The 14,034-nt window shown below is 33.9% G+C and overlaps 1 protein-coding gene across 3 annotated transcripts; it reads right to left on the bottom strand.

The window, feature by feature from the left end:
- Window positions 1-1,958: 1,958 nt before the first annotated feature.
- Window positions 1,959-5,116, bottom strand: LOC112284316 (protein STRUBBELIG). Of its 3 annotated transcripts, none has more exons than XM_024524021.3 (8): window positions 4,513-5,116; window positions 4,233-4,374; window positions 4,027-4,098; window positions 3,760-3,834; window positions 3,067-3,138; window positions 2,807-2,866; window positions 2,475-2,603; window positions 1,959-2,350 (listed from the first exon to the last, which is right to left on the bottom strand). In XM_024524021.3, exons 1-7 carry the CDS (start codon window positions 4,592-4,594, stop codon window positions 2,522-2,524), a joined length of 585 nt encoding a protein of 194 aa, XP_024379789.1. In that variant the 5' UTR covers window positions 4,595-5,116; the 3' UTR covers window positions 1,959-2,350; window positions 2,475-2,521. The 3 variants fall into 3 exon arrangements, with proteins under 3 accessions (XP_024379789.1, XP_024379787.1, XP_024379788.1); XM_024524019.3 differs by having other exon boundaries at window positions 2,475-2,524; XM_024524020.3 differs by having other exon boundaries at window positions 2,475-2,524; window positions 4,233-4,384; window positions 4,513-4,912.
- Window positions 5,117-14,034: the final 8,918 nt, after the last annotated feature.

Raw genomic sequence — 14,034 nt, 5'->3', positions numbered from 1 at the left:
ACAGAATTTTTATATCATCCATGGTGTTTCTCATTCATCCAATTCCTATTCTCAATCTATTATCTATTGTGGCTGTTTTTTCCTATTAATGTTTAAGAACAAGAAGTCAAGAACAAATGTTTAACATGCACCAACTTTGAATGCATGTTTGTTGCAACCTTTGGGTGCAAATCAGATCATAGAGAGATATTATTTAGGCACAGTTATTTTCCATAGTGTCAATTTTTGTAGCTCAATTATCATATTTGTGTTGATTGATTCTATTTTGTCGTTTGATTGAACATAAAATGGGATGGATGAAAATTATTTTACAAAACTAATATTATGACCAATTAAATTATCATATTTTGGTGATAGATTCTTTGTAAAGAAGAATAGTTTGTATACATGATAAAATACACACTCTTGTAAGACTTCATCTTTTTCTAATTAATACAAGGCATTATCTCTATGTTCAAAAGAAAATATTTCTTAATAGATGTATATATATATATATATATATATATAGATATATAGATATGTAAAAGAAATATGAGTAATAGTAATTAAATAATTTTGTAAATAATCTTCTATCAAATGAATTAGACTATATCAAATTGTGAACATCTAAGAATTGCAAATAGAATTAGATACTAGTTGGTTTATTGACAATGTTCTTGCACAAAGAATCTACAATTTAGATTTCAAAGTTTACAAGGTACACAATTTTTTATATTTTTAACACCTTAAAATTTGTATATTAAAAAAAATCCTAAATTTTGATTATAAATTAGAAGAATGATAAAGCAATCCAAATTTTTACTAAAGCAACCCACTCTATCTTAAGCATCATTGTGCCTTTAGAGCCCCCATCCCTATTCCCAGTCATTCCTCATTCGCAACCATTACTAAGGACATGGGCAAGAGGCTAGGAACATCGAGAATGGGGGTGACTGTTGGGTATGGGGCATGTGGGTTGATTTAGTAAAAATTTGGGTTGCTTTATCATTTCCCATAAATTATTAATTAGGTATAGAGGTGTCATATAATATATATATATATATATATATATATAACAAATAAACAAAAAATACCAATATTTTATATTGCATACACCATTGTTAATGTTCTATATTTATTAGTCTAAATAATAAAATACATGCATAAAAATTCGACTAATTTGTCTTATTGATGACACTTTGTGCCAAATTTACTCTATCTACGACAATACAAATATTTTCATAAACATTAAATTCTTAGTATAGTCTATTGGTATCAAAATAGGTGCATTCACGTGATTTTTTTCCTATAGTCCAATGTTTTTCTTTTTTTTAAGTATTTTAAGTAAGTACAATTAATTAAAAAAAAACACACAATTTATATCCATATATATATATATATATATGGATATAAATTATATATATATATATATATATATATATATGTGGATATAAATTATATATATAATTATATATATATATAATTATATATATATATATATATAATTTAGAAGAAAAGAAAATTCTGGTTAGTGATAACTAAATAGCTTGGTCAACCAATTCAGGAAGATTTTGCACTGCACAAGAACCAACCATTTACGACCAATTGTAAACTAGTTTTGTTTTAATTCATCAAAGTACATACTGAGACAAGTCAAGATGAGAGATATGAAGGAACAAGTAACCCAACTTTCAAAGTGAAGAAAAAACATCCAGGTTTGGACGCAAAGCATTACATAAAAACCTCAGGTTCTAAGTGACCAAAATTGTAGATTATACTGCACCCTAGTTTCCATTGTGAAACCTTGACAACATTATCAAACCAGAGGGGTTCATACATAGAGTACGACATGATAGCAATCACAGAAACATCACAGAACTATGTCTGCTTTCTTCCAGGGACAGAAAAAAAGTGAAAACATATCAGTCATTCACCCCCAAAACTGGATGATTTGAAAGAGAGACCAAGTGAAACTGCGGTTGAAGAATCAGAAATCCTTTGTGAAGTTAATGGGTACAATGATTTCTTCCAGGATGCAGAACCTCAACATAGGAAGCAGGATTTGTCTTGCCTAAATAGATAAAAAGTTCATGCCTACAGAGCAAGAAATAACTGTCAGTAATCCATGAGTTAACCGTGTTTTATCTGGCTTGTAACGAAACCTACAGATCATCGTCGGCTTGATTGGCATATATTCTTCTGGGCTGCATCGTTGGTGCCAGCGGCGGCGTGGGCATTGCTAAGAAATGGTCGTTCCGAGTCCTACGAAGAGACAGCCACCGACAGAAGCAGAATGTGGAGATCATGAGCGTGACTAAGCCCACGCACACGACGGCAATGTACGTGTATGATATCGGCAAGGGAGTCCGTCCTGGTGCAAACAATTCAATGAACATGAGACTCATGAGATACATCACGTTGGCGATTCATGTAGCCTTCAGCAGATGCAAACAGACTCTTTCTCGTCTTATGCTCATGTGTGATACAGAACTTACTGCTAGCTTGCAAGAGTCGACGGCGGCTGAACGAGGAAGATTGCTGTTTACTGCAGCACGAGGTTAACTGTCAATCTTCTCATTGAGTCGCCAGAAATAGTAAAAACATGTTTGATTGCTTCCTGTGGACTGTGTAAGCAAAGAAAACGGTATCTTTCTCTTTCAAATGCTTTTTGAAGCTCAAGGCTATTTCAGTTGTATGAGATTAGTCTCTTATTAAAGAATTCAGAATATGAGCTGGTCACAACTGGAATAAATATTCACCACGAACTTAGCATCTGAAAAACTGCGCACGCACAGTCTAGATCTTAGGACGTCTTGATTGGACTTACAGGCTTGTGAGGTATTCAGCATCCTCGTCCAACGAAAGATGTGGGTTGTTCGACAAGTCCCTGCAGCACCCACAGTATCACGCAATTCCATCACGAGATTTCTTCTTGGGATGAAGTTTCAAGACTCTCAAAAGGTGTGTAATGAGGATATAAACCCCAGCACAAGTCAATAAAGAAAAGATACATAACTGGCTTTCAAGCCCTTCTCAAGCAAAGTCACGAACTTACATGACACAACTGAAAACACAGGAAATACGTACAGATACTCTAGTTCGATCAACTCGTAAATCTCCTGTGGTACCCTCCCGTGAAAGTTGCAACCTGAGAGTTTCCTGGTACACGATGTTCCTGTCAGAAACTTAAGCAGAATATTTTGTCTCAGTATCACATGATCCTTGCCGATGCATCATGTGGAAAATAAACCATATCTGTCGCCCGTAATGTGCCGTACCTTTGTGTATTCCCTCAAATGCAGATGCCACCAAACAGAATGGATCGACATGAGAAACTTCTTGTCTTACAAACGTTTCTCTAAAACTGTAAAATCCTGCGACCTTGCAGCACGGGACATTGACGCTACCCACCTTGACAAAGGTGAATTGACTTGTAAGTTGGCATGTTCCAAGCGAGACCCTGAAATTTCTGACAACTATTTGACTTTAACACCACCTGACGAGCTCGCTCACAAGATTTCCTGAATCTCATTGTCTGATTACAGTAGCGCAAACATTTTCTAAGCTCGGTGTGCAAGAATTGGCGCATTGTTTTGACGATTGAAGGCCACAACCTACATTAAACTTACTTCAAAACTTCAGTAACTCGAGGCAGGAGAGGAATAGTTCAGTTCGTGGAGTCCTACATGTTCGTAAGAGAGAGAGCGCATGGGATGGAAATGCTTGGTAATATAAAAAAGAGATGCTGAGGGAATTGAATGGATACTGAGGTGGACTTACAGGTGCTTAAGTCTATGTAGGAGACCTATTTGTTTCGGAATGGTGGATTTCAACATAGGATTCCCGGATAAATCCCTGCACAACACAGTGGTGGAACATCAAACCCTATGCCTCAACTTGATATTTCAGCAACTTTCGTGCAAAGAAATGGTCTACGTCCCATTCGGGAAAAAAAAAAGAAAAAAAGAAAAAAAAAACACATGTTCAAGCAGATTTGATGTTCAGACCCTGTTTGATCCAGCAACAAGAAGGTTAGAAGGTGGTTACAAAAATGTCAATTCAGCAAGGGCTCCGATTGCGGCTGGGACGCCACCACTCAAATTGGCATCGTTGAGATGCCTGCGAACAGCCCGAAAAATTACAGAGAATTACAAGACGTCAACTGGTAACCCAAAGCGTTGAGCCAACAACAAGAACTACAAAATTGGAGTTAAATGGGATGCGCAGTAGGTTTCACTTCCAAAAGTGCTTACAAATTTATGACAGATTGGGTTGGGCTACAAACGATACCCTTCCACCTAGAACCACAAGGATCTGCATCTTCTCTCAAAGTCCAGCCCTCGAAGACAGCAGAAGTCCCTTGCCACGCGCGAAGCAGCTCTTGTAGCGCAGCCACTGCAGTCGCCTGGCAACCATGTCAGTATGAATGACAAACAAGACCCACAAGCTGCAAAAGCCTCTCATTGTAATCCAACTGCATTTTATATGCAGATCAGGCCACGCAAAGTGAAAAATTCTTGGAAAGAGCTTTACCATCGCTTGAAGAGGTACCAACAGCAAAAGGCAAGCCCAGGCATAACACAATCACCGAAAGAAAGATGTCCCCGGTTGCCATTGCATCTCAAGGTTCCCAGTTTGCCCCAAAACCAGCTAGATCATTCTAGAATCACTCCCCATCCCCCCATGGTCCGAGATTCGACTCCAGCTTGCTTTGTTTGGCGCTGTGCTGTATCTAAATCCCATCAACAGTATGTCGTCCCCTACTGTGAAGCATACACGAAGGTAATAGCTACGCAGCTAACATATACACTAGGCTCATAAACCACGTATAGTTAGAAATCCTACAATCTGGGCTCCTCTGCATGTCTTCAATCAACACACAGCTTGTAATCGCCTAGACTAGACAACCAGAACTTAGAAACCATTGAAATGGACCAAAACACTGCAACACGTTTCGCAATTCGAAAGATGGTGGACCCTCGCATCCAAGTCCTCGGAATTCCTTAGGATCTTCAAGACAGATTCCGTCACAAGTAAGATTCACGTTGGGGAAGGCTCAGGCGATTTCAAGGGTTTCTTTTATTAGTAATGTGGATGGGGTCCTGGAGACTCGTGCACTAGATGCTTCACTGTGAATGGACGCCGTGCAGTGCGGCATTGTACATATCACTGCACACCAAGAGTGGACCCACACAATTCTACGAGAGCTGGTGGCCCACATGAGAGGACCTACTCTTCCCACCAGCACCGGATGAACCTGGACACAGTGGACCATCCAACTTCCGTGAAAGCAAACCTCGCAGAGTCGAGCGAGGGAGAGCCGGAATAGTGTACTCCATCTCATCACAAAGGTGTGATCTCAACTGCAGGAGGTTGCCAGCTTGACAAGGCTTTTGATCCGTTACGAAAAGTGGGAAAGAAACAAGGCATGGGTGAGGCATATGGAACTATTCAAGCTCCATTCGGAGTGGGAATCAGATTCCAATGCTTTCTCCAACTCAATGCTTCTGGTGTAGTCGTAGGCTTACCGGAGCATGTGGTGTTCGATCAGGTTCAGACCACGACGCAGGTTGGATCTCTCAATCGTATCCATGAATCTAGAGGTTCCAGGAACATGACAAACCAGCAGCAGCAGTAGCATACAGTCTCCAATGGGGGAATGAGCAACGTCATTGCACACACACAACGTTGTGCACGACAATTGCAAAAGTGACTGACATTGTCGCCACACACACACACATACAGAGAGAGAATAAATATAAAAGGAGCGAGTCCCTCCAAAGCACACACACCAGGAAGAAACCAGACTGCCACTCTCGATTGTGTGTTTATTTAAACAAGTTTTAAGTTGCTTATTTATATTTGCTTAATAAGTTTTTTTTTGGTGTATTTTATTTACGTATTCTCTAGAAACTTATTTTACTTTGGTGGGATTGAAAGATCATTGGTTACTGTTTTTTGTAACATCTATTTTTTAAAAAATAAAATATAACTTATCTAATGTATTATCTACAAAAATCTTTTAGTTGTAGGTAATTGTTATCAATGGTATTATTATTGGATGTATGATAGTCAATATACACCTTTAACTTACCATTCTATCTACTTTCATACAATATAGTTTTATTTTATTTTATTTTATTATAATAAAATTATGAAGCATCTATTGAAAAATAATATTGACATCATTCTTTGATTTCACAAACTCTACTTAATTCAATTGATGCACAAATAAGTTTAGTAATTTAGCCAAACTTATTATTCAAAAAATTCATATAATTTGAGATTTTGGAAGCTTTTGTATTAAAATGCTCTTAAATTCGTCCATTTGCACATTTCTAATATTCATTAATTAGAATTTCAAAAAAAGATAAAATAATTAAAATATTTATCTTATCTTTCAATTTGACAAACATAAAACACCCACTTTGAAAAGATGTATGTAATTATATTTTATATGTTATTTTAATATAATTTTATGATTATTTATATTATTTTTTTGTATCTATGTATAAAAAATTGATTCTAAAATTCTATTTCTACATGGTATGTGTATATTTTTTCAGAATTGAAATTAAAATTATCAATATTGATTCATATAATATTAATAGAATATTTTTGTATCATTCTTTATTATATTTTGTATTAAAGTTTATTATCAAATTACAATAAATTATACATCAATCATTTACTTTAAGATCAACTTTCAAAGTAAAGCAAATGAATTTAATGCTAATATATGTGTATCATGGACATACATATTTATTCTAATAATTAATTATATGATTAGGTAGAAGTAGATAAAAATATATTAATTTCATAATATCTTCTAGATAAGTTTTTTAAATACTTCATAAATATAGCTTTGGCTTTACATGTGTTTGTAATTGATTAATAAGTTAGAAACTTGGTTAACAAGTTAATCACTTGTCATACATATTGGTAGCTTGTGGAACAAGCTAACTATGTAGCGCATATGTAAAAAACTTGCCTTGCAAATTAAAACATGTATTTTGCAAAGTCAACATGTCTTAGAAGTCCTATAGAATATTACCATGTAGCTTCTAAATAGATAATATATAAAGAGACAAGAGTGAAATCTTCTTCACTCTTCTCAATGCTTTTTTTATTCTTAGTCTAGTCTTGAGAGTCTATACTCTTCTTGTCTTTAGCAATAGCCATTCTACTTTTAAATTATACCATCTTTGAAAAATTCTCTAATATTTTCAAGTCATAGAAGAATATATTGATATTTTAGTTCTTAGAAATTCTTGCCTTTGATAGTTTGACAAGAGTGCTAACTCATTGTTTTTGTCTTGTTATACAAATAAGTCGATTATCTCACTTCTATTGTTGTATTTTGAAGGTTGTGGACTACCCACCTTTAAACAAATAATTTAATTTTCTAATAGTAATTTTTTCCTTAAAGAGAGTAGATCATTAAATTTATAATTTAAATTCATTTTAGAAAGTGTATATGATTATACTAAGAAAAAATGATTAAGAGAAGAAAATAGAGACCAAGATCATTTCTCTATAACAAAGATCGTGTCATGGATATACATAGATATTCTAATAGATACCTATATGATTAGGTAGGAATAGGTAAAAGTAGAAAAAAATAGATTAATTTCATAAAACCTTTTAAAATAGATTCCTAAAAGCTTCATACATGTGTTTGTAGTTAATTGGTAGGTTAGAAACTTTATCAACAAGGTAACCATATATTGGTAGCTTGGAGAATAAGCTAATTATGTGGTGCATACATAAAAAACTTGCCTTGTAAGTGAAGATATGTGTCTTGTAAAGTCAACACATTTTAGAGGTCCTATAGGACTTGGCCATATAGCTCCTAGTTAAGAGTATATATAGATGCAAGAGTGAAGCCTTCTTCACTCTTATCAATACCTTTCTAGTGTCTAGTCTTATTTCAAGACTTTCAAGTCTTTTTGTTTTAGAAATAGCCATTATACTTTAATATTACATCACCTTTTGAGTGATTTTTTAGTTCTCTTCAATGATACAAGATTGTATTGAAGATTTTCTTTCTTTGAAATTCATATCCTTAACAGTTTGATAAGAGTATTAACATACTATTTTTTTCTTATTTTAAAAGTAAGTAGATTATTCTATTTTTATTGTTGTATTTTAAAGGTTGCAAACTACCCACCTTTTAAACAAAAAATCTTATTTTCTAACACTGATCTTTTCCTTAAAGAAAGTAGATTACTCCTCTTTGTAAAAATTTTTATTAGAGGTTGCAAGTTATCCTCCTCTAATTTAACTTTTTGGATTTGTTTGAGTTGTCTATGGAAGGAAAGACTATGGATACTATTCCTAGTGGAAGTGACAATGGATTTGCAACTATTGCAAATCTTCATGAGCTATCAACACTTTAAGAGTGAAAATCTCATGTATTTCTAATATGAATTATGGAGGTATTATGCCTACTCCTATGGGAGAAGTTCAAAGTCTGTGGTAAAAAGTTGTTTAGTTGAAGGAAGCAAGTAGATCGGCCTCACAACCAAATTAAAGGAGTTTTGCTTCTACAAGTATGACAGAGACAAGGATTAATATACCTAAGAAGTTTGATGGAACAAGATCAAAATTTTGAAGATTTTTGCAATAAATTAAGCTCTATTTAAGGTTGCATGCCTTCTAATACTCTAATGAATTTACTCAAGTCGGATTCATATGTGTACTTCTATCAAAAAGTACTTTTTCTAAGTTTGCATCTTTAATGAAAAAAGATTTGCAACTCCTTTATGATTTGAATTCATTCCTAGAAGTGTTTAAGGCCACATTTGGAGAAAGTGATTAAGAAAGAGTAGCAAAGACCAAGCTCTTATCTTTACAACAAGGGAATGGTCAACCACCATATATGCTACTAAATTCCAAAACCTCGCTTATGATGTAGACTGGAATGACAAAGCTCTTATCAATCAATTTCCATGTGGATTGAAGAATAATGTCAAAGACTTGTTACTAATAATATCAAAGATAAAATCTTTGGAACAATTTATGTCATGGATATATACATTTAGTTCAATAATTACTTATGTGATTAGGTAGAAGTAGGTAAATATAAATTAATTTCATAAAGTCTTTTAGTGAAGCTTCTTAAAAGCTTCATAGATACGGTTTTAATTTTAGATGTGTTTATAGGTGAAAAACTTTGCCAATAAGTTAACCACATGTTGGTGGCATGTAGAAAAAGTTAACTCTGTATAATAGCTTGTGGAACAAGCTAACCATGTGGTACATACATAAATAACTTGCCTTACAAGTTAAGACATGTGGCTAGCAAAGTCAACATGTTTTCGAGGTCCTATAAGACATTACTACATAGCTCATAGTTAAGATTATATATGGATGCAAGAATGAAGCCTTCTTCACTCTTATCAACACCATTCTAGTCTTTAGTCTGGTTTTAAGACTTTCTAGTCTTTTTTGTTTTTGGCAATAGTTATTCTAATTTAATATTACATTATCTTTTGAATGACTTTCTAGTACACTTTAGTGACACAAGAGTGTATTGAGGATTCTCTTTTTGTAAGATTTATGTCCTTAATATTTTGACAAGAGTGCTAATATATTATTTTTGTCTTCTTTTAGGAAAAAGTAGATTATCCCATTTCTATTGTTGTATTTTGAAGGTTACAGACTATCCACCTTTTAAACAAAAAAATCTTGTTTTCTAACACTGATCTTTTCTTAAAGAGAGTGGATTATCCTTCTTTGTGGAAATTTTTATTAGAGGTTGCAGATTACCCTCCTCTAGTTTAACTTTTTGGATTTGTTTGAATTTCCTATTGAAGGAAAGATTATGGATGCTATACCTAGCAGAAATGAGAACAGATTTGTAACTATTGTGAATCTTCATGAACTTATCAATACTCTTAGAGTAGAAATCTCACATATTTCTAACGTTGTCATGTTGTAACACGAGTACACCGTGAAAATATAAAAAAAGGGGACTTTTATTAATGTTCAGTTACCTCGAATATTGGGAGCAACGACCAATTTCAGTGCAAATACTGAGAGGTTAGGATCTATCACCCCGTTATAGTCAGCCCGGGCATACTGAAATGCTCCATTCGATTCCAATAACGGGAGTGAGCAGAAAGGGAAAGGACCAATTCAACGACGGGTGAACCTAGTTCGAAGAGCCAATTAGATCCAATTTCAAGACATCCAATCCGGGTCCTCTTACCCAATATGAGACCTGACTTGGTCGAGTAACCCAATGCGGACCAATTACAAGAACATCCAGGTCTTACTATGGGCCTCTTAGCCAATATGAGACCTGAATTGGTCGGGCGACTCAATGTGGTCCCGATTATGGGGGTTGTGATTCCGTTTCAGGTTGTTCCATCCTTTGTGCCATTCCTGGAACGTCCTTTCGGTAAAAGGATCTCTTAAAGGTAAAAACGGAGGAGAAAGCTCCGATGGGGGGAGCCAATTTCGGATCCAAGACGGAAGATTGAAGAAATTCAGAGGCTAGGATTTGAAAGAGGGGAGAATTAGGGTTAGAAGAGAGGATAGGTTAAGAAATGAAGGGGAGATAATAAGGTTTTGGGGGGAGAAGGGTTGGAGAGCTAGCTTCATGCTTCAGGAGGGGGAAAAAAGACAAAGAATTGGGATTTTTTTTCTTCATAGGGTTTTAGGAAGACTGAGGCAATCGTTGCTAAAGTCACTGTTGTACTAGTGAATCGGGATTTTAATGAAGTGGGTGTGATTACTCTTGACTGTTTTGTGAAATCGAGTTATGTCTATGATGAAGAATTAAAAGGGTGTCTATAGGATTGAGTATGTGGAGTGAATGAAATTTATTGGGTTAATCTAACGAGACAGTCAGTGGATACAAGATCGTGAGCATAAAGCGGTATCAAAGATTAGCAGTTTGGATTGTTTGGGGTTCTCTGTAACGTTTAGAGACCTACCGTCTGGGACAAAAAGGATTTCGGCAAGCAGTCAAAGGACATCCATATAGATTTATGGTATATTCTTGTAGTTGTTTATATTCCAACAGTCAAAAACTGATAGACTGCTAGAATATTAGCGAATCTCCATACTACCTTCTACAGCTAGACGTGCGGTGCGTTCTCCAGTAGAAAAGCACGTAATACAATAATGTGAATCATGGAAGTACTATGCCTAGACATGTGGAAGAAGTTCAGAGACTGCAATAAGAAGTTGTGCAATTAAAGGAAGCAAGTAGATCAATCTCACAACTATGGAGAAGCTAAGCTCATTCCTCAGTATTATCCAAAGAAGCAACGTCATTACAAAATAAGAAGCACAGTTACGAAAGAAGATAATGTGTCAAAAAACGAGTTTCTCCAGCTACAATATGGACCATGCGGTTGAAATCATGTGCAATATCTAGTAAAAGTCTTATTCTCTCCTCAGACCCATGACCTTGTTTTACAATATATGTGCATTTAGGACCTAAAAATTACAAAGTCTTTGCCTTATTAGATTTAGGAGCCTTAGCTTGTTTTATTAACAAAGATTTTGTCAAAAATCAAAAAATATCTTTAATCAAGAAAACTAAATCTATACATATAAAAATCATAGATGATCATTCGTTATCTTTTGAAAATGTTATCTATGAAATTTTTCTTTTAGATGTAACAATTAAAGATTATAAAAGCATAGTAGTATTTAATATAATAAGATCTATCTCTAATCTGATTATTTTAGAATTATTGTGGCTAGAAAAATATAACCCTCAAATAGATTAGATTTCTCATAACCTTAACTTTTTTAGTAGTATAATCCAAGTTCAAGTTAGCGAAGTAGATGTATAAAAGTCTAATACTTCCAAATCTTTACTGGTAGGTGTGAGAACTTTCATGCATGCTACAAAAGAAAGATCATCTTTTGCTATATATGCTATGTCCATTTCTAATGGTGAAAAAACATCAAGTGGTATTCCTAGCCAATATGAAGAATTTCAAGACATTTTTGAAAAGAAGAATGGAAATATTCTTCTAAAGCATTGACCTTATGATTATTCAATTGATTTGCAAGAAGAAACTCAACCACCATTTGGACCAATCTATAGCTTATCGTAGAATGAGTTGGCTACATTAAAAGAATATATTGATGAAAAGTTGATAAAGAACTTCATATACCATTCTAAATTCTCAACTAGAGCTCATATCTTATTTGTGAAGAAAAAAGATGGATCTCTACAAATGTGTAAGGATTATCGAGGAGTCAATAAAATCACCATCAAGAATAGATATCTTTTGTCTTTAATTTCAAGACTTCTTAAGCAACTCAATCAAGAAAAAATCTATACCAAAATAGATCTATGATGAACATATAATTTAGTTCGTATTAAAGAAGGAGATAAATAAAAGACTAGTTTTCAAATTAAATATGGATATTTTGAATATAATATCATGATTTTTAGACTCACAAATACACTGGCTACTTTTCAACATCTTATGAATGATGTTTTTTATGAGTTTCTAGATGATTTTATCATATGCTATTTAGACAACATTTTAATCTATCTTAAGAAGATAGAAGAACACGAATTTTATATTCGTCATGTGTTACAGAAATATAGAGATGTAGGATTATATGCTAAGTTAGAAAAGTGTGTATTCTACACTACTTAAGTTGACTTTTTAAGATATATTATTTCCAATGAAGGCCTTATGATGGATCCCAAGCAAGTTCAAACTATCATAGATAAGAAGATTCCAAAAATAATACAAGATGTTTAATGCTTTTAAGGCTTTGTTAATTACTACCAAATCTTTATTAAGAACTTTTTCAAGTTATAGCTCTACTTATATGTTAGACTTGTAAAGACAAACTTGAGTGGAATAAAGAAGCAGAAGTATTATTTGATGCTTTAAAGAAGGAATTTAATTCTACACCAATCTTGTATTACGTTGCCATATTATGTGCTATCTAGCTTGAAAATACACCAAACGTCTGGTTATAGAAGGTAAAACAATGTTTTGCAAATTTTCAAGTAGTCTAGTCGATTTCAACCATCTAAATACAAACTATTTTGGATTTCAATGTAAAAGCTTACTCCTAATATAAAGTGCTTAGAAATACTATTTTTAATAACTTTGAGATATTATAAGTACAATATCTTCTATTATTTGTTAGTTTTATTTTTATTTTATTTATTTATTAATTTATTTTTATTTTTATTTTTTTTAAATCCTAATCCTAGATGGTAAGCTTCGACAAGTTGTAATTCTCAATCTGATTGTCTGATTGCTGTGAAACTTCTACCACTAGTATCTTTACAAGTCTTCTAAATGCTCAAGAAGTTCAATCTAATCTAATTTACAAGTTGCAAGAAAATGCCGTAAATCTACATTGATGTCCCTTGACTGTCACATAGAAGTTGGTGACGAACTATAACTTGTAATTTTTCCTTCTCTAACTATTAATTCTCATTCAAACTTTGTGTGCAGCTCCGCCTTTAAGTCCTCAACTTATTGTGTTGAAATTCACCTTATCCAAGCCAATAGATCTCCAAATATTACAAAAACCCTAAACAATCCCAATATGTGGACTTCTGATACCTCTTTATACTAATGATCAAATATCTTCTATCCATACTATTAGATTAACACAAATTTTTGCACGCACTTGGCATACTCAAATATCTAGACATCTCTAAAATTTCAACTACAGAAGTTTCTCCAATTTTACAAAACAGTCAAGAGTACTAGTCTTAATTTTATTGCAAAAAATCCAAATCACCAATACAAACAGTGACTTTGAACAACAATTGCAAAGTCCTGCCAAACCCTATGAAAACCAAGTCTTACACCTTTTGAAGGAGCTTGAAGCTAGCTCTCCAATCCCAAAATTACGATCTCCAAATGCCCTCTTTTTTTTCCTCTCTTTTTCTTTAACTCTGTGAGGTCCCCTATTCTTCCGCCTTGGACTTGAAATTGGAATAGCAAACTGTGCTTCCATGAAATTCTCGCCTCTAAGAAGATCTTTCCATGGAAAGGACGTTTCTCCCAAAACAACATAGAGAATGGAACAACTTGAAATGGAACTGAA

Source organism: Physcomitrium patens, chromosome 7 (genome assembly GCF_059467195.1).
Source record: "Physcomitrium patens ecotype Gransden chromosome 7, ASM5946719v1, whole genome shotgun sequence".
In the NCBI taxonomy this organism is placed as follows: Eukaryota; Viridiplantae; Streptophyta; class Bryopsida; order Funariales; family Funariaceae; genus Physcomitrium; species Physcomitrium patens.
The sequence above is the reverse complement of the archived record's forward strand: the minus strand, read 5'-3'. Positions and strand labels throughout refer to the sequence as shown.